This window comes from Nuphar pumila, chromosome 12, assembly GCF_984573655.1.
Source record: "Nuphar pumila chromosome 12, dmNupPumi1.hap1.1, whole genome shotgun sequence".
NCBI classification, from domain to species: domain Eukaryota; kingdom Viridiplantae; phylum Streptophyta; class Magnoliopsida; order Nymphaeales; family Nymphaeaceae; genus Nuphar; species Nuphar pumila.
The window spans coordinates 89,830,377-89,856,517 of record NC_143260.1 but is presented as its reverse complement, the minus strand read 5'-3'; the positions used below and the strand labels follow the sequence as shown (position 1 = coordinate 89,856,517).

Sequence of the window (26,141 nt, the reverse complement as noted above, 5' to 3'; positions counted from 1 at the left end):
GCAAATCTATTTACGGGGAGCGGGAGGACATTTTCATCCAACACATATCTATCTTATTGGAAAACATTTCCGTCAAAAGCATATCTACATTTTTTTATATGTTATTTTATTATAAAGTCATCATGGGCAACATTGGCATATGAATTATCACAGGTCCCAAGATATTCTTTCGTACACATTGGAACACGCAAATTTGTGAGGGTTAGGGGCCCTTTTATAGATTTTCAAGTGAGAGAGGGAAAGCAAAAAAGGCTTGCTGGCTGGGTCTTTTTTAAGGATGCATGAAGAGATGGGGTCCCCTAATTGGGTGGGCTCACTCTTCACACAAGGGTCCAAAAAGGAAACCCCATTCGTGGAACCATGTGGGTGTTTTCCCTTTTTGGATAAGACCCAACCCATTTGTCATTGGATTGGCCTAAAAAAAGAACACTCACAAAGATCCAAACAATGCAAATCCTTTTGAACTGGGTCCAGAACCAACCCATATGGGTTGATCAATTTGGATCTCTACTAGATCCAAACTCAAATACTACTTTAAAAACTTCATAAATCTAAATCTGACGATAATTTGCTAAATTTATTTTTTAAATATTAACTAAAATTTGTGAATATTACATACAAACTTTACTACTAATTCTTTACCAAGAAATTGAAGGATTCTGGAGAAACACATAAAATAACAAAGAAACTAGACATAAATACCTTTTCAACGACATTTGAAACGCTAAAAAATGATGGAGTGTTGGGATACGTTCTCGATAACGTTCTGAAAAAAGAAGATGAATAGGTGCGGTTGTGCCAAACCCAATTATTCTATGTTATTTTTTGCCCACCTGTGTACAAAATCCAAAAAAACAATAAGAAAAGTAGACAGATCGATACTTTAGCGTTTCAACAACACCATGATCGCTTTGATCTGATAAGCGGTTTGGGAGAAACATCCTCTAAAAGATAGACTTTTCAACTTTATCAGACTTTCTAACTAAAAAATAGATTCACACGATTTTTTTGCTGATCTCATGAAGTTCGCATAAAATATAAGAAAAAAATAACCAATATTTACGAGGATGAGAAAGTTTACATATATTCTATACGAGGATGAGGAGGTCCGCATATATTTTGTGCGAAAATGAGAAGGTCTGCATATATTTTATGCATGGATGAAAAGTTCCGCATATATTTTATGCGAGACTGAGGAGGTCCATATATATTTTAAGCATTAATAAAGAAGTTCACATATATTTTATGTGAGCATAAGAAAGTTCACATATATTTTATGAGGAAGACCACATGAAGTCTGCACAAAATATATGTGGACTTCTTCATATTCACATAAAATATATTTGAACTTTCTCATCCTCACAAATATTGTTTATTTTTTGCTTATATTTTAAGCGAACTTCGTTTGGTCCACAAAAAAAACTGTGTTAATCTACCTTTTAGTCAGAGGGTGCGAAAAAGTTGAAAAGTCTATCTTCTAGAAGGTGTTTCTTCCAAAACCGCTCAGCAGATCAAAGCGATCTTGGTGGCATTGAAAAGCTAACACATCGATCATCTGGCTTTTGATTGTTTTTCTGGATTTTCGATGCAGGTGGCCAGAAAATAACATAGAATAACTGAGCTTAGTACAACTGCGTCTATTCATCTTTTTTTTGGAACATTGTTGGGGATGTATCTCAGCACTCGTTCATCATTTTTCAATAATTTAAATATCGTTGAAAAGATAATTCTATTTAGTTTCTTTATTTTTTTTGAAACTTTTTTATTTTTTGGGTTGAAATGTTCTCTGAAAGATAGACTATTCAGTTGTTCTAGTTTGCAGAGCATGCTTCTATTATGGTTCTAGAACCAAAAAATAAGAAACCTAAAGGAGTTTTCGGTTATGAATCAAAACAGAAAAGTTATAGCCTGTGTCGCAGCTTTCCAACGACTATAAAAATACAAGTTTTTGTTGTCTGATCAGAAAGATAGAGATATGAGATTAAAGACTATTCTGCATAAAACAATAACATATTTGAGAGAAAATTCACATATATTTAGGAAGCTTGCATGTGTGAAGGGTGAAAAAGACTTTTGAAAATTGGATATTTGTGATTTTAGACATGAGAAGAATAATGAAAATTGCAACGTATTTTGAAAAACGCTTTAATTTTTTTGTACGGTACAATCATTTTTCAAAAAATGCATAAAAACAACGATATCAAGGGTTCACATTTGTTTCCTTGGTTTTGAAACAATAAAAACATACTAAGCAGTGTCAATGGGTCGGATTTGATTCACACTTAGGAAGGTTTAGACTCGGATCTGACTTTGCCTTGGTCCAATCAAATCTACTATAAGAAAACCATACCTGAATTCTATAAGGATTACATGAACCAGACCCATAAAATAATATTTTTTACTTTTTTTGCATTAAAAAATCAGGGATCTTTATCAAAACTCGGTTTGGTACTAGGATCTGATATGAAATTTTACAAACCATGCCTAGATTCATATACTACTCGGATCCTTCAGGTCTGAACCCGATTCCAATCAGATATTCTTTATTACCAAATCCTGACTCTACAGGGTTTGGTATGGACCTGGTCCTGATCATACCTAACCCATTGACACCCCTACTATTATTAGTAATCAAATTACGTTGGGACTTATCCAAACTGAATCCCGATTCTATGGATATCTGAATCCCCCACACACGCAACAAGTATATCCATTTAACTATTTCAGTTAGATTCAGGGTATTAACTTTTTCCATGAAAATTCAAAAAGATCTGATTGGGTCGGTTTCGGTAATATATTCTGTCCAAACCAAATCTGACCCGTTCAGACATCACTATCACCTTCTCAATCTCATGCCTATTAATAAACTTTTTGATATTGACACCTAGAAACTATCCTAGGATCAAAGAGATAGTCACGTTGGCTTTGCTTGTGGTACTTACTGTGACGATCCCAAAACTCTATGAGCTTACCCTTTTTTTCCAAAAAGTTGTTAGCTTTGGCTTGCCCAAGGAATTAGACTCAATAAGGGACGCTCATGAGATTTGAACTTACAATAGGAAAAAGCGCAGGAAAGACGAAAAAAAAAAAAGCAAAGAGGAAGAAAGGGGCAATTTAAAAATGAAAGATCAGTCAAATTCAAACGCAGACAAAAAGAAAAAGTAAAACTCTGACTTTCTAAACAATAGGGGTGGCAAAACCTGACACGACCCACCAACCCGACCTGCGAACCTGCCTCTTAGGCGAGTTCGGGTTGGGCTTAAACTAACGCGTTTAATAAACGGGTCGACCCGCCTAACCCGTTTATTAAGTGGGTCGGGTTCGTGTTAGGGGTATGCCAACCCGTTTAATAAATGGGTTAGGCGGATGGGTCAACCCACCAACCCGCCCGCTAACCTACCAACCGGTTTACCCAACCCAACTCGTGGGTCGTGTCGGGTTACCTGTTTAATAAACGGGTCGGGTTCCTGTTTGCCACAGCCGATCCGTTTAATAAACGGGTCGGGTTGAGGTATACTGACCCGCCAACCCGCCGGGTCGACCCGCCAACCCGACCCGATTGCCACCCCTACTAAACAACATAAAAGGTCAAGACAATATAACGCGGAATAAACGAAAAAGAAAAAAAGGTATTAAAGAAAATAATGTTAACAAATTACAAATGGCAAAAGGGCACTAAATAGATATTTTTTAACGGCGCTTTCTTCGAGTCAATCATTTTTGCGAAAAAACAAAGAACGGGAGCGTTGGGATTAGAAAGGGACAGAAAAGAATAGCAGCACGAATCAGCGCCGCTGGAGTTGGTGGTTTTCACACGACTCCCGCGTGTGTGTGTGATTGTGTGCGTGGGGCTCGTGCTCGTGATGATGGCTCGAACCGAACGTAATCTTTCAAAACTCGCTTCTCTCTCACCGGTGGACGCCAGACTGTTCCACTCGAGCCCGCGTACGCTTCCCGAGTGAGCTCCCTCGCCGCCGGAATCTCGCCGGAGTACCGGAAATTTCCGGTGGTCGCTCGTTCCCTTCGCTCTCTCTGCCTCTCGAATCGGTCGCCAGAGCTAGTTCGGCGTGGTTGGACTTGGACGGAGGAGAAGTGAGTCTTCCGAGGGTGAGAATCCCGATTTCCGGATGTCTTCCTGATCTTCTAGCCCTAGATTTTGCTCTAGAGACCTGTCGTTAAACTTGAGGGTTTTCGTCTCTTTGCGGCCCTCTGTTTCTTTTTTGTTTTTTCTTCTTTGGCTGCTTTCTTTTGGCTCGTTTGGTTGACTAGGGTTTACTGTGTGCGTTTTTCCTTTCATACTTTAGCGCTCGAGGTTAGGGTTTAGCGTTTGTTTTCTGTACCTGTCGTCTTTGGAGGTGGAAATTGGAGCAGAGAACGTGTTTAATTTTTGTTGCTTTTGAGGGTTCTTTTGTTTACTGGACTTGCGCTTTGGAGATTTTTTTTCTTTTTTGATTTTTCCATTTTTCGGGATGAGTTAGGTGTAGAATTTGTTAGGTTTGGGTTGGGGTTTGTGCTTGTGAGTTGGAAATTGTAAGAGACGATGCTTTGTTTATTAGTGGTTTTGGATTTCGTCTGAAGCATGAGAGACATGAGTTTCCTTTCGTTTCTGGATGGTTTGCGAGGGGTTTCGGGGTTACGGGGATTTCTGTGAGGGGAAATTGTAGGGGAAGGAGGGCGGGGAGAAGATGATGCTATCGAGAGGATTGTTCGGGTGGTCGCCGCCTCATATACAGCCGCTGACCCCTGTCTCGGAGGTTTCGGAGCCGCCGGAGTCGCCGTCTCCTTACTTGGATGCGAACGCGGACGGGCTTCAGTTGGAAGATGAAGGGGAGATCGAGGCGGAGGAGGAGATCGATCCTCCCCCGGCCACCGTGCCGTTTTTGCGGCTTTTTGCTTGTGCCGATGGGTTTGATTGGGTCTTGATAATCGTCGGGTCATTGGCTGCTGCCGCTCATGGTGCGGCCCTGGTTGTTTATTTGCATTTCTTTGGGAAGGTGATCAATCTTCTGCGGCTTGAGAATCTGCCTCCTGATCAGTTATTTGACGAATTCAAGAAGGTGCGCTTTTTTCGATTTATTTATTTGGGTGATTTTTCTGACTTGGTTCCAGCTATGAACTTGGTGTTTCAATTCTGGGGTGTTGCTTATATAAAATGTTGTTGGTGAATTTAGTTTGACATATCAGTTCAATTACAAGCATGCTGCTCGTTCCTTTTTTGTTTTTAGTTTTACATGAAATTGTCTGTTGCATGGTATTCTCATTGAATTTATTCGTCAAATACGAGTGCTAGATATTTGGTACTGTTTGGTGACACATTATTGATTTCAACAGAGGATAAAGGGAATCTCCTATTTTGCAGACCATCATTGACCAATCTTCTTTCTAATTGGGTTTTGTAAAATTCTTTCTATTATGATTGCAATATAAGAGTGCAAACTGGAATAGGATTTGGTTGCCATATTAATTGTAAAATATGCAAAATAAGGCATTCTAGGATTTGATACACTGTGATGTAGGAAAATCGCTGTAAGGCTATATTCTTCTTGAAAGGCTGCTGACAAAATTTGGTAAGAAAAGCTTCGTGAGAGACAACAACAACAACTACGCCTTCATCCCAAAACAATTGGGGTCGGCGATATGAACCAACAAAGAAAATCATTCTGGGTCTTCCACATGAATCCTTCTCCTCCATTCATTTCTATCCAATGCCATGTCCTCGGTGAGGTTCAAAGCATTCATATCCTTTCCTATCACCTCCATCCATCTCTTCCTAGGCCTATACCGACCTCTTTTAACTAATATATTTTCCCATTTCTCCATCCTTCTAACTGGAGCATCATTAGGCCTTCGTCGAATATGTCCAAACCACCGTAAACGATTCTCTCTCATCTTATTTTCAATGGGTGCAACGCCTACCTTCTTACGTATCTCCTTGTTCCAAATCTTATCTTTTATTGTATTTCGACACATCCATCTAAGCATACGCATCTCAACTACACTCATTTTTTGAATATGATGTCTCTTGGCAGCCCAACATTCCGTACCATATAGTAAAGCGGGCCTAATTGTCGTCCTATAAAACTTTTCCTTCAACCACAATGACATTCTACGATCGCACAACACTCTAGTTGCACTCTTCCATTTCATCCACCCAACCTTTATCCTATGATTTACATCTCCATCAATTTCTCCATACTTTTGAATGATAGATCCCAAATATTTGAAACAGTCATCCACCAGTATTTCTTGCTCTAAGCTTCACTACACTCCCATCACTACTTCGTTGCTTACTAAACCGACATTCCATATATTTTGTCTTACTCTTACTCAACTTAAAATCTCTTGCTTCCAATGTCTGGCTCCATAATTCTAACTTAGCATTAACCCCAGCTCTAGACTCATCAATCAAAACAATATCATCAGCAAACAACATACACCAGAACACATTTTCTTGAATTGATCTCGTAAGCTCATCCATCACTATAGCAAATAGGAAAGGGCTTAATGCAGATCCTTGATGTAACCCAACCGTTATAGGAAAATTGGTTGTCACCCCTCCACAAGTGCGGACATTGGTTATTACTCCTTCGTACATATCTTTAATTATATTAATTTACTTGAGAGAAACACCTTTCTTCATCATTGTCCACCAGAGAACATCCCTAGGTACTCTATCGTATGCCTTCTCCAAATCAATAAAAACCATATGCAAATCTTTGGTCCTCTCTCTATATCTTTCAATAAGTTGTCTAAGAAGATGTATAGCTTCCATAGTTGATCTTCCAGGCATAAAACCAAATTGATTCTCCGATATCATGACAACCTTGCTCAACCTATACTCAATCACCCTCTCCCAAAGTTTCATAGTATGACTCATGAGTTTTATACCACGATAGTTTGTGCAATATTGTATATCACCCTTATTCTTATATAGAGGCACCAAGGTACTCTTCCTCCACTCATTAGACATCTTATTTGTCCGTTAAATCTTGTTAAAAAGATTTGTTAAGCATTCTAAACCTTTCTCACCCAAGCATTTCCAAGCCTCAAAAGGTATACCATCTGGGCCAATTGCCCTTCTTGATTTTATTTTCTTCAAAGCCTCTGCAATTTCTTTCTTTTGAATCTTGCGCATAAAGTCATGATTCATCTCATGAAAAGGAATGGAGAAGTCTCGAAGATCCTGAGCATGACTTCCATTAAATAGCTTATCAAAATAATCTTTCCATCTCTCCTTAATCTCCTCATCTTTGACTAAAACCCTTTGCGTTTCATCTTTGATACATCTAACCATACCCAGATCCCTCAATTTCCTATCTCTCATCTTTGCAAGCCTATAAATATCCTTCTCGCCCTCTTTGGTATCCAACTTGTCATAAACCTCCTTATATACCTTATCCCTCGCGTTCCGAACTACTTTTTTAGCTTCCTTCTTTGCTATCATATACTTCTCCAAATTCTCATTATCACGACTTTTACTTAGATTTCTCTAACACTCTCTTTTAACCTTGATAGCTAATTTGATATTCTCTCTTTTAACCTTAAAAGCTTCATGAGAGAATGGAAGAATAAAGGATATCAGTGGATAAAGGACTAGTAGCAATGGAAATATGTGAGCCATAATCAGGATGGATCTCAGCCAAGATGCCATTGATGACGGGCAATGTTTCTGTAATACCCATGATTTTTATCAGATAAATAAACTTGAAATTTATATCCTTAAGCTGGTACAAGGATATTTTTAGTATCGTATTTGTTTATTCGTAATTGGATCTCGGATATCCTATTAGGATTTTCAATGTTGGACCCCTAATATCCTGTTCAGAACTCCGACATTCCATTCGGATCTTAGATATCAGATCGCGAACCTTAAATTGAATATTTAATAATAGATTTTTGTCAAATCGATCGGGTCTTTGGTTTCGGATCCTTAGTATCAGGGTCAAATTTGACATTGGATCCAGGTCCAATTCAGTGGATCCACAAAGTTTAAATCAAATGTTAATGAGAAAATTTTTATATTGGACCTATAACACTTTATTGGGATCTCTAATAGCCTAGGCGATGTTTTGGATCCACATTACTTCATTTGGATCTTGGACGTCGGATTCTTAAATTTTTAATGTCAATTTTACATTGGTAATACTCGAGTCCAGTTAAAACTCTACTTGAATCCAAAATAAGATCATTTGGGATCCATGATAACATATTTGGATCCATAGTGATTTAACTAGGGTCCATATATACATAATATCATATATAAAAAGAAATAATAATTATAAATAGTGATATAATAATAATAATAATAATAATAATAATTATGTATTAAATACATATATAAATAAGTTTAATGAATGGATCCACAATTGAATCCATATCCCAGGCGAGTCGCGGATCCAACTCACGATTGGATCCCGGGTCTCGGACCCAGACCGCGCCTCGTGTAAGGAGTTAAGTAAAACAAAAAACATAACAGTGCTGCCCGATAAAATGGGCGTTAGGGTTCTCGGTGAACCCTAACGCGAGCCGATAGTGAAAGAGGGGGGGGGGGGAGTGCGCAACCGCTGGGGAGGAGGGGGTAACTGCCTCCTTCCTTTCCGGGGGAGGGGCCATCATCCTAAAAAAAACTCTCCCACACCCCTCTTCCTCTCGAGCTCTCTCTTTCCTCAACTGCCTCCTTTACTCGTGCTCTCTCTTCCTCTTCTCTCGCCTCCCTCTCGGCTTCGGCCTCCCTGTGTGTGATTGAGTAGACGCCGCCGACCGCCCATCGACATTGGCTCCCTCGCAGGTAAGCTTCCAAGATCTCTCCCTTCTGTCTTCCTCTTCCTCCCTCTCACGCCCTCTATCTTCTTCCTCTCGTCATCTCTCTCACGATTCATGGAAAGGAATAGGGTTCACACGAAACGGCGGCACAAGAGCGTCACAAACAGGGGGAAAAAGCTTCAATAACAAGTAGGTTTATTGTGATTTCACATATTTACTAAGTTTTCAAGCATGCTTTGGATTTGCCGTAACTCCCAACTCAAAAAATTGGGGTTTTGGGTTTGCCGTGAATCCCCAAATCGAAAAATTGTGGGATGTAGGGTTTAATATGATTTTCGGGTGTATGTGTTTCAAGGATGCCATGTCATGGGGGTTAAATCGTGCGAGGGTGGAATCCCAAATCCGTGAACATGTTAAACTCGATCAATGGGTTCTCATGTATCGGATTTGGGAAATCTCATCTTGAACTTCCTGTTCACTATGTTTAATTAAACAAGGTTTCTTAGGTCTTAGTTGTATTCCATGTAGAGGGTTGGTAATTTGGGTGTTTTAATCTATCGATGTTAGGTGTAAGCAAGTTTCTATTAAAGAAAATCTGAAAATCCCTATACTGTCAGTTTTTCTCGGTAGAAGAAAGAAAGTATCCCATGTAATGAAAGTTAAAAGTGAAGATTTGCTGTGTCTGAATTGCTTGTCTGTTTATCTGTATGATGGACATTGTGATCAGTAGCTTTGCTTTCAATCTTTTGAATTGCATATCTTGGGTCTATGGCAACAAAAGAATTGTTGTGTAGTGTTAGATTGTCTTTACTATGTAGGTGGGATTGTTTACCTGTTCCTGATTTTCAGGGTTAGAAACTTGGAACTTCGAATGATCGTGTGTATTATTTTGCCAAGGGTGGAGAGAGATTGTTTTGTGACATATTAGAAAAACTATTGTGATTGGTTAGAATGTCTGTTATGTAATGTACAGTGTCAAGGTAGTATCCTGTTGAATGGAGTGTGGCTGGTTGCTATATTTTGTAAATTTCTTGATAGAAATTTTTGGTATTAACATCCATATGGAAACTGAAGAAAATTATGATGCATGGAAAACAAATAGTGAGAACAAGAGAAGCTGTGTACACTTTCTATGACTACAGTTTGACAAAAAAAAAAACTTTGAATTTTGCTTGACAAACGTTTTACAACACTCTATATCATGTCTTTGAATTATTTGAATATTGTTTGAGATGGTCTTGAGGTTGTCTGAGAATAACAAGAGAATCATATTAGACGTCAATGGTTATGTTTGAGTAGGTTGGGCTTCTTCATGAAACTTGAGGGCACAACCTAACTTCTTCTAGACCCAAAAATATATGATATATTGGGGGATCAAAAGGTATTCTCGTCTGTTCCTAAATTACTGTGTTGGATAATATGTGAACTGTGTTGTGTGCATGATAGTTTGATCCGGCAGTTCTGTTCAGAATCAAGTACTGTGTGTGGAAGTTAATTTGCACACAAATATAGATTCCATTTGATGTTAAACCATGGTTGCCAGTTGAGGAAGCGAGAGCGGGAAGCGATACGGGAAGCAGGAGCGGGAAGCGAGGCACTTTCAAAATTTTAGGAAGCGTGGAAGCGTGGGACCACTTAGGACCGATTCGGAAAGTGTCTCGGAAGCGACCTAGGAAGCGTCTCGGAAGCGAGGGGGAAGCGAAAAAAATAAAAATAAAAAATAAAAAATACAAAAAAATTGAAAAAACAGGGGAAGCGAGGGGGAAGCGTGGGGGGAAGCGAGGGGAAACGTGATGGGAAGCGCGCTTCCTATTAAAGGGAAGCGCGTCCCCCATTAAAGGAAGCACATCCCCCATTAAAGGGAAACATGTCCCCCATTAAAGGGAAGCACACTTCCCAAAAAAGGGGGACGCTTCCCCCCACGCTTCGGAAGCGCGACGTTTCGCGCTTCCGAAGTGTGCTTCGGGGAAGCGCGCTTCCCCTTTTAGCTAGGCGCTTCCGGTAACCCTGTGTTAAACTGCCCTGGGATAATTGCCAAAAAGGGGTGTTATGCGATGATATGCATAATCCTCCCGTCTTTGGGCTGTGCATGAATTGCAGAAGCTTTACTGGGCTTTGTAGCTGCTCTTACTCAAGCATTAAATGATATTTTATTCATACAACTATGAAAGTTCTGTTCTCTTTCTGGTTTTACTGATTCAATTGAAGTGTTTGCTGTGGCCAATGAAATTTTATTAAAACAAGGATGAAACCAACAACCCAATGGATTGCCGGATAGATACATAGGATAGGTTAACCAGTTATATTGTAAGGACATTGAAAATGTTAGAAATTCTGTTTTAAATATATTGCAAATGTACCCTGTAGTTGTCTACTGCTATATACTTATAGTCTGTATCTTATTTGAATAGCCATGACAGTGACTGGTATAGGTATTTATTCGATGGATACAACCTTTTTGGTTACCATGTGATAATTTGTGATTTCTAGTTCAGGATATTAAGCTGCATATAAAGTTGAGGTTTGACTGCATATTAAGTTGTTAATAAGTTGATTGTTAGCTGCATATTAGGTTGATGCTCAAATGCATATTTAGCTGCATAGTAAATTGATATTCAATTATATACTAAGTTGTATAACTTATGATGTTCAAATGCATACTTCTTAAAATGTTCAAAATGCCCATTAAGTGTATATCTTTTAGAATGTTCAAATGTGAATGTGTTGGGAGAAAGGTATATAGTTGTATTACCAAATCTCTAAGATTACACTGTGTTGAAGGAAAGATTAGATACACCGAACCCTAGAGAGAGAGAGAGAGAGAGAGAGAGAGAGAGAGAGAGAGAGAGAGAGAGAGAGAGAGAGAGAGAGAGAGAGAGATGACTGCACAAGAAAACTCGTTAATTCACATTAGGGCTGCTCTCTATGTTAAATAGAGAGAGGCCAAAAGAATAAATTACATCTAAGTCCATTATTAAATAAAAATTTCAAATAACCTCCAAACTAAGAAGATTTAAACTTAAACCACCTATTCTCAACACTCCCCCTCAAGCTGGAGCATAGATATCAATCATGCTCAGCTTGTCACAACATTTTGAGAAATTTGGTCTAGCAAAGGGTTTTGTAAACATATATGCAACTTGATCTTCCGACTTTAGATATTGGGTAGTGATATGTCCAACTTGAACCATATCTTTTACATAGTGGCAATCAACCTCAATGTGCTTTGTTCTCTCATGAAAGACACGATTGTTCGCTATATATGTTGCAGCCTTGTTATCACACATCATGGTCATAGGAGAGGAAACCTTCACCTGAAGATCATGAAGAACAATACGAACCCACATCAATTCAACAGTTGTTTGGGCCATAGCCCGATATTCTGATTCTGCACTCGACCTAGAAACCACATTTTGTTTCTTACTTCTCCAAGAAATCAAGTTGTCTCCTAGAAACACACAGAATCCTGTGGTAGATTTTCTATCCACTACAGATCCTGCATAGTCAGCATCAGAATAGGCCACTATCTCCAGAGTTCCACCTTTCCTGAACAATAACCCCTTTCCAGGAGAATATGTTAGATATCTAAGAATCATAATAGCGGCATTCCAGTGTACCTCGGTTGGTTTGTCCATAAACTGGCTAACTTTGCTTACTGCTAAAGCAATATTCGGCCTGGTCACAGTTACATACAGTAGTTTCCCTATTAGGGAGCGATAGCTTTTGCTATCAACCGGTTTTGACCCTTTTTCAAACAACTGAACTTTATGGTCCATGGGAATATTTGCTGGTTTAACTCCCAACATTCTCGTTTCTTTTAATAAGTCAAGAACATACTTCCGTTGAGACAAAACCATCCCTTCACGGCTCCTGGCAACTTCTATACCCAGAAAATACCTGATTGAACCAAGGTCTTTTGTAACAAAGTGTTTTTGAAGATGAGCCTTTGTGACTTCAATAACTTTCACATCATCTCCTCTAAGAATGATGTCATCCACATATACCACCATAACAACTATGCCAGAGCTAGTTTTCTTGATAAATAGTGTATGATCTGCTGCTGACCTATTAAAGCCAAAGCGTGACATCACTTCAAACAACTTTTGAAACCATGCACGAGGACTTTGTTTTAAGCCATAAATCACCTTTCTCAATCTATATACCTTCTGACACTCCCCCTCAACCTCGAATCCGGGAGGTTGTTGCATGTAAACGGTCTCAGATAGATCCCCATATAGAAATGATTTTTCACATCTAATTGGTACAAGCTCCAACCATGTTGAACAACTATTAAGAGAACTTGTACCTTTCAATAGAACCATCAGATTTGTACTTTATTGTATATACCCATTTACATCCAACAATGTCAGCATCTGCTGGGGAATCAACTAGATCCCATGTATGCTGAGATACTAAAGCATTCATTTCTTCTTGCATAGCTAGCTTCCAGCGATTATCAAGATTTGCCTGCTGATAGTTTAGAGAAATAGTTTCAGCAGATAAGGCTGAAATAAAAGACTTCATCTGATTTCCAATTCTGGTATTAGAGACAAAATGAGATATGGGATATAAGGTACATTGTCGTGTCTCCTTTCATAGAGTAATAGGCCTGTTATCATCATCCTGAAGATCACTATTGTCAGTAAAACTTACCTCAGGGGAAGAAGAAGATGAAGACACTTGCGGAGGTGGAGCTCTACGCACATATACCAATGAAGGATTATGAAATCTGGAAGAGGATGAAGTTTGGTTCGGTAATGAGGGCACAAATTCCAAAGGAAAAGGAGGTATAGGTAATGGAAAAGACTCAGCTGGATCAACCTGCAGCGGGGAACCGGTACTAGAGTAATATGGAGTGAATTCCAAGAAAGATACATCCGCACTGACATACTCTCAGCGAGTAAAGAATCATAACATCGATATCCCTTTTGATTTTTGGGATAACCTATAAATATGCATTTTGTAGCTTGAGCAGCTAATTTATCACGGTCAGGGCCAAGTTTGTGTACAAAACAAACACATCCAAATATTTTGGGTGAGAAAGAGAAGAGTGGGGTATTGGGTTTTAGGATATGTAATGGAATTTGATCACTCACGGAAGAAGAAGGCATGCAGTTGATCAGATAACAAGCACTGGTAATCGCATCACCTCAGTATAACGCAGGAACATTAGATTGAATCATAATGGTCTGGGCAACATCAAGCAGGTGCCTATGTTTTTGTTCAACCACCCCATTTTGTTGAGATGAATAGGCACAGGAAGTTTGAGGTTGAATGCCATGATCTTGGTAAAATTGTAACAAACCTTTTGATTTAAACTCAAGAGCATTATCAGTGCGAACAATCTTGACAATAAATTCAAACTGAGTGTTTATTTAAAGAATTAAGGATTTGATAATACTTGGAACTTCAGATCGTTCTTTTATTAGAAACACCCATGGCAACTTAGAGAAGTCATCAACAATAACTAGATAGTATCGACACTGAGTCCTAGTAGGAGTCTTACTAGGACCCCATACATCTGCATGAAGAAGTTTATGCTTGCCCAGCTGACATGCTTCACACTGAAATGATGTGGTGGAAGGAATTTGAGGAAAAACCGAACGAAGCTTTGACAATGAAGGATGACCAAGACGACGATGCCACTGAACATGACTGAATGAATGCTCCACTACAACATGAACATTACCCATTGGATGATGTAGGTAGTAAACTCCATTTTCTTCATAGCCTCCACCAATCTTCTTCCTCGTCAGCAAATCCTGAAAATGACAACCCATCAGATCAAATATTACTCTACAATTTTGTTCTTTTATAAGACAACTAACAGAGAGTAAACTTTGAGGAAAGTTTGGAGCATGAAGAACATTTTGCAATTGTAATGAGGAGGATATAAAAATATTTCCCTGACCAACAACCGGGGATGAACTCCCATCGGCTAATGAGACTCCTCGATGAGCATTAATATCCTTTAGATATGAAAAAACAAATGAATTTCCGCACAAATGTCTGGATGCACCAGAGTTAATAATCCACTTACTGTCAGTCGGATGAAGATGATTTCCGGTTGAATAGGCAACACTAGCTATAGAAGGGGTGGAACTCAAAGGATGAGGAGCTATCAGCTCATCATATTCAGCACGACTGAAGGTGATACTACTGTCACTTGCAGAGATATTTTCCTGTACCTTTGTTGTCTCGAGAGTAGTAACATTTGCTTTAGGAGCATATGACTTTGATGAAGAAGAGGTTGGTCGGCCATGTTTATCCCAACACCGATCTTCTAAATGTCTATATTTTCCACAGAATGTACATTGAAGATTTCCTCTGCCTCCCATACCTCGTCCTCTGATATTCTGAATATTTCCACGCCCATAACCAGAGGAGACAACTAGAGCAGATGATTGGGTCACAGGCTGTGATTGTGGAAGAAATATCGCAAGTATACTCATGCAATTGTATGCATCAGCAAGAGTAGGTACATCTGATCCAGTCAACATTTGGACTTTTGCAACAAAGAATTCTGAAGATAAGCCTGTAAGAAACCGAACAACCATAGTCTGTTCTTGATGATCCTTCTGCTTCGAACAACAAAGAGGCCTGTGAGCATTGAGTCTTTCAAAAACAACTTTTACTGATGCATAGTACTGGGCCAAGGTGTGATCTCCCTGCTGTAAATTATATATCTCCTGTTCGACTTGCAGGATACGACTCACATTAGTCTCTTGTGAATACATATCTCTAAGATTGTCCCACATCTGTTTGACTGTATTATAGTAAATTAAACCATCTGCAATATGGGTTTCGACACTATTCATGATCCATGACATAACTATGTCATTATCTTCATCCCAAGTAACGTATTTTCCCACCTTTTCATTGGGTTCGTCTTTCAACAAAATATGTTTTCTACGATGTCCATACACCGACATCATAAAAGTTCTGGACCACCTGGCATAGTTAGTTTCATTCAACCTTACAAAAGAGCCATACGAGAAGGGATTGGCAAAAGCCTTATACTCTCCAATATGTTCAATTTTGGAATCACATTTCGAAGTTTCACCCATACTGAATATTTAATTCTATTTTAGCAAAAAAAAAATCAGATTTACCCACTTGAATAGCAGGTTTTATAAACCCAACAGCCACACCAGAGATAAATTTTTTTTTACAGGCTTCTAGCAGCACATAAAATAACGTGTGTGACAATCACGCATCAGCTAGAACCGACGACCATCATCTATACTCAACACAAAATCCCACGACAATAAAAAAACTCACATAAACAAGATATTTTTCACCACAGCAGAGAAACACGCTTGCTGTTTCCACGACATGAGCAAAACTGAAACTCTTTCACAGCAAAAGAAAACAAATCACGACAACATGAAAAAAACATTTCATGACCCAGCAGAGAATCACGACAGATGCTGAAATCACGACAGATGCTGAAATTTGATACCAGCTGAAATCACGACAGATGCTGGAATCACGACAGCTGCTGCTGAAACCATATTGACAGATGCTGTAAATCACGACAGCAAAAAAGGAAGCTCATTTCTTCAAGATCTCACGACAACTAACAAGGAACACGATAAAAAATCACGGCAGCAGCACATCTCGATCACAGATAGCAACACCTAAAATCTATTATCAGCTGCCAAACCCAAAAAACACGGCAGGTGGAACTCACGGGCTCAAGGGTTTGCACAACAGGAAATCACGACACGAAAGCTCGGAAATCACGGCAAGGGTTCTCCCAAACAACAGAAAATCACGACAGGAACAAAACATCTGCTCCCTTAGATCTGATGACAGATCTGGGTCATCAATCCCAGATCTGTTATCAGATCTTACACAGGATAAGAACAACTGACCTAATTTGAAGATATAAATTTTTTTCGTTGGTGTAGATTATTCGAAGATTGATCACGATCGACGATCACGCTCCCATGATCGGCTACTCTGATACCATGTTGAAGGAAAGATTAGATACACTGAACCCTAGAGAGAGAGAGAGAGAGAGAGAGAGAGAGAGAGAGAGAGAGAGAGAGAGAGAGAGACGACTGCACAAGAAAACTCGTTAATTCACATTAGGGCTGCTCTCTATGTTAAATAAAGAGAGGCCAAAAGAATAAATTACATCTAAGTCCATTATTAAATAAAAATTTCAAATAACCTCCAAACTAAGAAGATTTAATCTTAAACCACCTATTCTCAACACACTGCATGCTCAATAAAGGAAACCAACAATGTCTTTGCCTATTTGGCAGAGTTGGAAGTGCATGTCACCATGTGTTGGGATGTCACAAGTCAAAACCTAATGGTATGTTGTGGCAATTTGCGATTGAAAAAAAATAATAATAATGATGATGAATGATGATCTGGTAACCGAGCCTGCAGGTCGGTTTGATGCTGGCACATGAGTTGCCAAGCCAGGGTAAAGAGGGTTTCACATTGATCATCGAGTTTGTAAAGTGAAAATACAGGTAAACTGAAGTAAATAATTTCTGCCTGACTGGTTTAAAGGTATCGGGGTCACTCGTGCTTGACAGTTTAAAGCTACCAGATCTCTCTGAGTGGGTCTGCACAATTAAATGGATAAAGTTTTGGTTAACATACCTTTTGAAGGTATGAATGATTGGGGGCCTACTACTCTGGTAGTAGGAATCAAATTTTGAGGAACTCCAGTATCTTTGAGCGATTGGGTTCAGTACAGGGAATACTCGGACACATCGGAAAATATAATTAATAAGAAGAGCAACCCACTCAGATTCGGGCTTACCTTGAAGAGGGTAGGTGGTACACAACTCCGTGGACAAGTGTTTCTTGCTTCGAGCGACAATAACTCATTGGTCTCTAGTTCTCGGAGTTAGGGGACCTGGACTACCAAATTTGTCTTAGGCGGTAACTCTACGTTCTTCTGCAGAAGTTAAAGATGCATCCTGTTTGTTTGGGCCTTTGGGAGGTTCTCTCGGTTACTGACCGCTCCCTTAGGATTACAGTTTCAGTTAGAATGTTCGGGTTAATAAAACACCAATACATAATAAACCTCCGAATGTTCACAGACTCCCATACAAAACTAGACTGGTACTAACTTCCTCTAAGGACGGCTAGTAAACTGTCGAAGGTATTCCCTTTTATTACCTGTGCGCCTAAACCTACGCCGAGGGGGTGAAAGGAAGTGACTTATCGCAGGGGGTCTCCTCCCTATAGAGCGGCGTCGCAGGACTCTGGTGAGCCAGAGCCGCTCATTGTCAAGTCTGAGATGTTTATTGGGGAATAAAAAATGTTTATTGGTGATACATGGCCTGCCGTGCCGTGCCTACTGAGAGTAGTGGCCACTCGTCAATTGCTAGTGGTAGGTCCGCTATGTTTAGATCTGGAATGGCGATGTCCGCAAGTCCTTATGCTGCGATCGTCTCGTCGTGCTCTGCCTTAAGGAGACAAGTATCCAGAGCGTGCCCTATGTCTCCACAGAAGACACACTCAAATTGAACCTCTAGGGGATTCGCCCCTCCTGATGTTTCTGGTTTAGCATGTTGGTTGACCCGAACATGCGAAGGCACACACCCATTCCTCCCGGCATATAATGAGGCCCATGATGCTGCCAACGGTATCTGGTAGTCAACCGATAGTGGAACGCCCGACTCATCCGTAAAGGTGGGTAGGGGTGGACGGTTAGCCCAGTAACCGACCCAGGACATTCCATGTCCTCCCCTCTCTATAAAGGGACCCCTCCCCCTAACAGAACGGGCATTCATCCTACGTGCGCCCCTGCTCTGACTGCCACTGGGACCAACCGACGAATCCATCAAACAAGAGTACTTCATACAAAGCAAATGCAATATTTTAGTTTAAGCATGTATTCAAATACTAAAGCAAAAGAGGTCTACCTACAGTGCGATGGGATGCTCGATGGTCAAGACTCAACTCTTCCTGTCCTGGCTCTGATACTAAGTTGTAATGCCCCAAAAATTTCAACTTGTAATTATGAAAAATATTTAGAGAAATCTTTCGAAATTCGGAGTTTTTAAATTCATAATTCAGCGTAAACAAATTTTCTTTGAAAAGACGAACAAGTTGACATTTCTGGGCGCGTTAGCACAAAAATCCAGCAAAAACATTTTTAGCAAAACAGCTAGTGAGCAAAAGTATATTTTACTGATAAAATTTTATTCTATACAGAAATAGGGTTTTCTTCCCCCATGAGCAAAAGTACAAGCCAAAACAGGACGCCAGAGAGGAGAGTGAGATCTCAAGCCATGTTGCATCGCGCCACCGGTTGTCTGAAGAACCTAATCGTCACCTGCAACAATGATTAACGATGGCTTTTAAAAAAAAGAAATCTGTCTTAAGTCTCCAGAAAAGATTTAAGTACTCTATGAAAGACTGATGGAACTTGAACCATGGGTCTTCTAAAAAAAAAGAAACCATCCGAATCTTGAAACAGATTGCAGCAACAAATATATACATGTACTTATAGATTAAATCAATGTATGATTACTCAAGAACCTATGAAACATCAATAAAATTCAATACATAAACAACGATAAACCTGAACATGTCCTAAACCCGATCCAGGTGTAAAGACATCAGAATTTAATCAACCTATAATAAATCTGTTCTTGCTATTAAAATATCCATAACTCGATAATCTGTTCAAATTATCAGGGTAGTTAAAAAAAATCATTGAGTTGGACAGCCAAGAACAATAAAAAGAAATCTGTGTATGGAGCACAAATTTGATTTCTTCCTTTTTAAACCTATGCTTGATTCGGCCTAAGCTCAACCCCTTTCTATCAGATTAGGAGAAAATCCCTTACCTTGCTTTCAGATCTGCGAAAACTTAGAGGAAGGAGACATTGAAGGTGTTTTCTCTCTCTAATATTAATTTTTTCAGCTTAATGACTTTGAGAGAGGTTTAACCTCTATCTATTTATTAACGAGAGGCTCTCTCGATGGGGTGGGGGGGTGTTGACGCCCCCTTATAGATAGAGTTAGGTGTAGAGTTCTACCCAAGGTAGAACTCTACCTTTACATTCTTTCTTATATTTTTAATTTTTTTATATTAACGAGGAGTTTCCTCTTTAGGGGGTGACGCCCCTTTCTAGAGGAATTGCTTGGGGTAGAGTTGTACCCAAGGGTAGAACTCTACCCTATCAAGTCCTCTTTAAATATATAAAAATATATATTTTACTTATATATATATTTCTTAAAGTTTAAATTCATTTTTGTGTTTTAAATAAGTTATGGATGGATCCAAATCCACATCCATTTGAATTTCAGCCCATACAAGGCACAGTCAATATGGATCCTGGACTGGATCCAGATCCATGTTGACGTCAATCTAAATGTAAATAGAACGGGTCGACTCCGATCCAAATCGAAAAAGACCTAAAATAAACGTCGGTCAAATTAGAAAAATGCATTTTCTGAACCAACCCATATCCGAATTTGAAAATTAAATATCTTACCCAAGCATTTCACAGTTTCTATTAAAAAACAGAAACAAACACAACCTCATAAGGGCTACAAATGACTCAACCATAGCCGTTACACAACCAGTGTCATTAAAACAGAGCACCGTCTCATAGAGACATCCCACTCCTATAAACAAAAGAATATATAAATGCACATTCCCATCAGATCATATAAATCACATATTTATGTTATGGCTAAGTCTTCATTCATATAATAGCCGAAAAGAAACCTATTTGTTAACCGAATAAAAAATTTGATTTGTAGCATCACTGTATGGGATTCAGATTTTTACTTCATAAGTTCAGATTTAAACCACGCTTGAACTAAAACCCAATTCATGTAATCAATTTAGATTCAAATCATTCCCTTTTTCTAAAGATTCAATCCATTCCCTAAAACTTCCGGTGTAATGTTAATACAAGGATTGGTTCGATTAAATGCTAAGGATCAAATTCAATACCTCAACTAACTGGTACAACTAAAAGAATAAATTTCCATTTATTTAAGTCCTCGTTTAGTGATTCAGACTTGGATAATTAAATCTCAAATTTGCTTTTAAAGAAAATCCAATCTAGGTTTATGTCATCAAAGAGAGGTTCAGCCGTCACTTAATTTCAAACAATAATCGGATTTTTAGCAGTGACTGCGATAAACAAAAGTAATTAGATCTTAAAGTAGCTATGATGACAGGAAATCAGATTTAGAGCATCGCTAAAAATTAATTTAGATTTATGACTCTCCCTAAAAGAAATCAGAATTTACCGGTACAGCTCGAAAATCAGGTTTTATGAACAAGATGCCAGATTTCTCATGTTCATACCAGAAAAAATCAGATTTTAATTAGAAAAAATCCCTATTTAAATCATGCTTAACAATAACTCTGATTTAATTAGTTGTGTCCACATTTAATGTGAATGCATTCAAGACTTATCGAATCACGATCATAATATGCGTGAATCAAAGAAATCAGATTTAACAAGTCAAGAAAAATAAAACTGAGATTTTATTTATCACTTAGTAACTACGTATTTACAAAAAATGGAAATCCGAACATACCAACACTCAGCTTTTGCGTGAACATAGATACTCATACACCCATACTAGAAGCATAAAAAAATTCAGGGCATGGTGAAATAAAAGAATCTATACATAAACAGGTACTAACTAAAATCAAAGCATGATAACAATTTAAAATCTGCGCAAGGTCCAATCATAGCAAGGATCGATCTATGTTAAATGGAAAAAAATAAAGTCTGAACCTGAACACGGGATAGCTAAACTCAATTCATGCTGACGGGAAACTGTTCGTGGATTATCGAATATCTGAAATCGATTCATGCTAATGCAAATCTGCACATTTATTTAAATCTGCAAACACGATTTGGGTGAACATGCTATTCCTCTGAGTTCAGTCTATGAACAACCCAAATCTGTGCGTGCCACATCTCTAGAACCGATACATAATAATAAAAAAAAATTGCACATGCGATTTCAACCAGAAATCAATATCTGAACAGGGACTGTGCATGCTTCATAAAAAAAATGATACTTGTTAAATCAAGTTCTGAACATGCCATTACGATCACCTGAACTAAACCATATCCTAAGAAATTCTGTACACGTTAATGAATCTGAATATATTCTAAGTATCGAGATTCAACATCCAAACACAAATCTGTTTATGCTTAATGAATTCCCACATTTATAAACCTAATAATCAAATTAATTTACATAGATCTGGACCGATTATAAATTAAAAAAAAAACGCCTAGCCCAAAATCCAAATATTTTACTCTCGTAAACCCATGTCATAATCGACCCATGCCAATCCCCTCACCTATCGAACTGGGAGAGAAACCTGTACCTTCGTTGATGCGATATGAACCTAACGAAGCTTCACACACGGTGGTCGATGGCTTCCACACGACCTCGTCTCCCGAGCTCTCCAAAAATCGGTAGCCTCTCTCACCCGTTACCCTCTCTTTTTCTCTCTCTCTCTCTCTCTATTGCTGCCCTCTCTTTCAATACACAGTTTCTATTTTGAGAGAGGGGTCACGTCAGTTTATAAAGAGGAAAATCCCCTTTCTTCTTAGAGAGGAGACGTCCCACTTTAGTAAGCCTTGATATTTAAATATAAGGTTTCATTATCTTTAAATATCATGCTAATATTATTATTTTTAACTTATTTAACACCTAACCTAATTAACTTTTCTAAACAAAAAAAAATAAAGTCAATTAGAAACCTTAGACCATGGATCTTATCCACAAGATCCACGATCCAAAGCCTGTGCCAAGCCCTAAACTAATATTATATATTATTTTACACCAAAATTGCATAACATGATTAATTGAGTAAAAACGACATTTACTAAATTTTATAAATAAAAAAATTACAGAATATTATAGGTCGACCAAGAGAGAGAGAGAGAGAGAGAGAGAGAGAGAGAGAGAGAGGAGCTTCTAGAGCCTTCCCCCCACTTGGTGATCCACTTGTCCAAGTAGACTTCCCACTTGCTTATCTCATTTAGTCTATGATTGACACTTGTCCCACATGGTTTATACTTCTAACTGCCTTGCCACATGTCCTATATGGATTTGCTACTAATTTGGTCACATTGCTAAATGGCTTGCCACATGGTTTCTACTTCTAACTTCCTTATCTCTAAGCTTGTCACATGTCCTATATGAATTTGCTACTAACTAGATCACATGGCTTGCCACATGTGCCACTTGGCTTTCTACTTGCTTGGCCATATGGTCACATGGCTAGCCACATGTCTCTTAGGCACCACCTCAAGGCCTTCTAGATAGATTCAAGTGGATCCAACCCAGAGTTACCAGAAGCGCCTAGCCTAGTGGGGAAGTGCGCTTCCCCCTTTTTTCATTTTTTGTTTTGTATTTTTATTTTTATTTTACTTTTTTTTCGCTTCTCTCTCGCTTTCGGTTCACTTCCTAGGTCGCTTTTGAGACGATTCTTGATTCACTTTTAAATTGACCCACGCTTCTCGCTTCTTAAAATTTTGAAAGTGCACGCTTCCCGCTCCCGCTTCCTCGACTGGCAACCATGATTCAACCCCACGTGGGTTGATCCAACCAATCCAACGTGAATCGGGTTGGTCCAAAAGATCCAATATGAATTGGATCAATCCAATAACCATTTCGATAATTCTTTTAAACCCTAATCGATATAAAGTTAGTTTTTATTATTTAATTGCCATCTAAATTCTCAATTAAATATTAATTAATTTACTATTGCTAATTTAATTAAAATTTAGCAATTAAATGCCAAATTAATTATCATCTACTAATTTTAAAGGCAAGTTAAATCCAAATAAAAATTGCAAACCATATTTGGGCAAAAATTCTATTTTTATTAATGAAAATTCATAGAAAATTCTTGGATTTTACAATTCTAGATGGCTATTCAACTTTGGATCTATGGAACAAATTGGTTCAAACTTACTCGTGGATTTCGAAAGCCAAAATCATGCATCTGAAGAAAGAGTTTCAAAATATGAAGAAATGGTCGATGAGCATTTTAGACTATCTGAATAAGATGAAGTCCATTACGGATCAGTTAGTGATGGTGGGATGCGAGTTGATGATAAAGAGAAGGATCAACAAGCGCTCAGTGGTCTGGATTCCGAATATCATGTCATATCTACAACTTTATGGTACCTTCCCAAGCTTACTACCTTTGACGAGTTGAGAGCCAAGTTACTCTACATTATGAGATGTCAATAGATGGAAATGAAGAGTCATTTCATAGCACACAGGAGGTGCTGGTCACTAATACATACTGTGGAAGAGGAAGAGAGTTGTTTCAAGGTGGTGGAGGACGTGACAAAGTAAATGGCCAAGGAGGTAGAGGTGGTTTACCTACTTTGAATATCCCTTTGAATAGTCAGTGTCGGAGGCCTATTCCCATTTGCTTCATTTGCAACAAGCTTGGCCACATTAAGGCTATTTGTTGGTATAAAGATGATCCAAATTACAATTTGGAAGCTACACATAATAAGAATCAGACCCAAAAGAAAAACCAGCAAGCTAGATCCAACTCTCAGGGTTCAGATGATAAAGTTTGGCTGGCCTAAATTTTAGGAGGAATGAAGGTGTCAATTCTAATTCATTATCTTTGCCTAACGTGTTGTGTGTACCCAATATAAAAAAGAATTTGATTTCCATATCTAAACTTGTTGATAATACAAATTCTTTTATTGTTTTCACACTATCTTTTGTGTATGTGAAGGATCTTCTCACGAAGAAGACATACACTGAAGAGGAGAGACGAAGAAACATGTATGTCATCAAGGAAGAACCTTCTTCATTGAGACATGTTGGTCGTGCTGCTGCTTCATGCTGCTGCTTTGAAGCCGGTTCTTGATGTCTCCATTTTTGATGAATCTGAATCCAATAAATTTGATGTTTGACATTATCGTCTTGCTCATTGTAATAAGGGTTTTATTAATAGACTTGTCTAATGGTCTTATTCATAAAACTGGTCATGTAATTTGGATAGCTTCCAAATTGTAATTTGGATCATCTTTATACCAACAAATAGCCTTAATGTGGCCAAGCTTGTTGCAAATGAAGCAAGCGGGAATAGGCTGTTAAAATATATTCCTTAATCAGTGTAATCATATATATTTTATATATATAAAGGTTGATACATATACATATACATATATGGTATATATGTATATGTATCTACCTAATTATATATATAAAATATATATTTCTCTATTATTAGCCATAGGGGTAGTTTAGTCATTTCATGTATTTTTACGCATATTCCGTTTGGAATATGATTGTAATTTATTTTTTATTTTTCTTTTCTTCTTTTTTGTGGTTTGCGCCACCTAGGGAGGCTCCCCAAAAGAGTCGTTGGGGAGCCCCCAACGACTCCTTTGAGAGCCCTCTATGTGGCTCCTCTAAAGGGTTATAAATAGGGGTCTTCCCCTTGTATTTCATTTATTCTTGAGGGAGCTTTAGCTCCATTGTAAAAGGGTTTTTACCTTATTTTTCATAATAAAGAGATATTCTTTTAGCCTTTTGGCTTAACCCCTTTGTGGGTTTAGCACTTTATGTGCTTTTGGTTGCCCCTTAGTGGATTTGTGTATTTGCACCTTTAGTGTCCATTTATGGGTTCATTATCGAACCCTTTGTTTTCTAACATGGTATCAAAGCAAGGTCACGATCGGGGTTGTCTTTTGGTGCATCGGAAAGCGTGCCGCTCAAGAAATGGTGAAGTATTCATTGTTCTCTTTTTTGAAGTTATTCGGTATGTATCGCCTTTCATAAAGTATTATGCATTATGAAACTACTTTTCTTGCATATATTTTGTACATTTAATATTTATGATAGTTGAATCCTTTCTTTTCACATTTCACATTTCACGTGTTCGCATGTTTTAAAATATCTCCTTTTAAAATTTGATTAACTTGTTTGTTTTTCAAATATATGATTGCTCAAAAATGGGTTGTATATTATATTTTTAAAATTTGATGTCAATCCTACTTGAACTCGTATGACTTTAGGTGTTTTCTATTATGTTGACTTCAAGTATTAAAAGCTTGAAGTTCATATTATCCGTGCCTTTGTGCATTTATGAGAGTTCTCCTTGTACCCTTGTGCACACTTCTTAGCATTGTATTTATACACGAATATTTTTTAGAGATTTTTTATAAATGAACATACATGGTTGTGATAAAAATCTTTTGTATATGTAAGAAGTTCTTAAAGAAAGTTTGAATAAGATTGATTTTTTTTTGTATATGAAGGATTGTGATAATTCACATACTTCTCTATGCATTCATCGATTACCCATCACATATAATAGTAATTTATGTTTTTCAAAATTGTCTTCAATTATGTGAGATTTATGATTTTTTACA

General features: G+C 38.2%; 1 protein-coding gene across 1 annotated transcript in view; it reads left to right on the top strand.

The window, feature by feature from the left end:
- The first annotated feature begins 4,277 nt into the window (after positions 1–4,277).
- LOC149821165 (ABC transporter B family member 20-like) overlaps positions 4,278–26,141 on the top strand; it is a 43,168-nt gene continuing 21,304 nt past the window's right edge. The window contains exon 1 of the mRNA XM_089982793.1: positions 4,278–5,057. Within this exon, the coding sequence (XP_089838919.1) occupies positions 4,686–5,057 (372 nt within the window). The 5' untranslated portion in view covers positions 4,278–4,685. The remainder of the gene's footprint in view (positions 5,058–26,141) is intronic.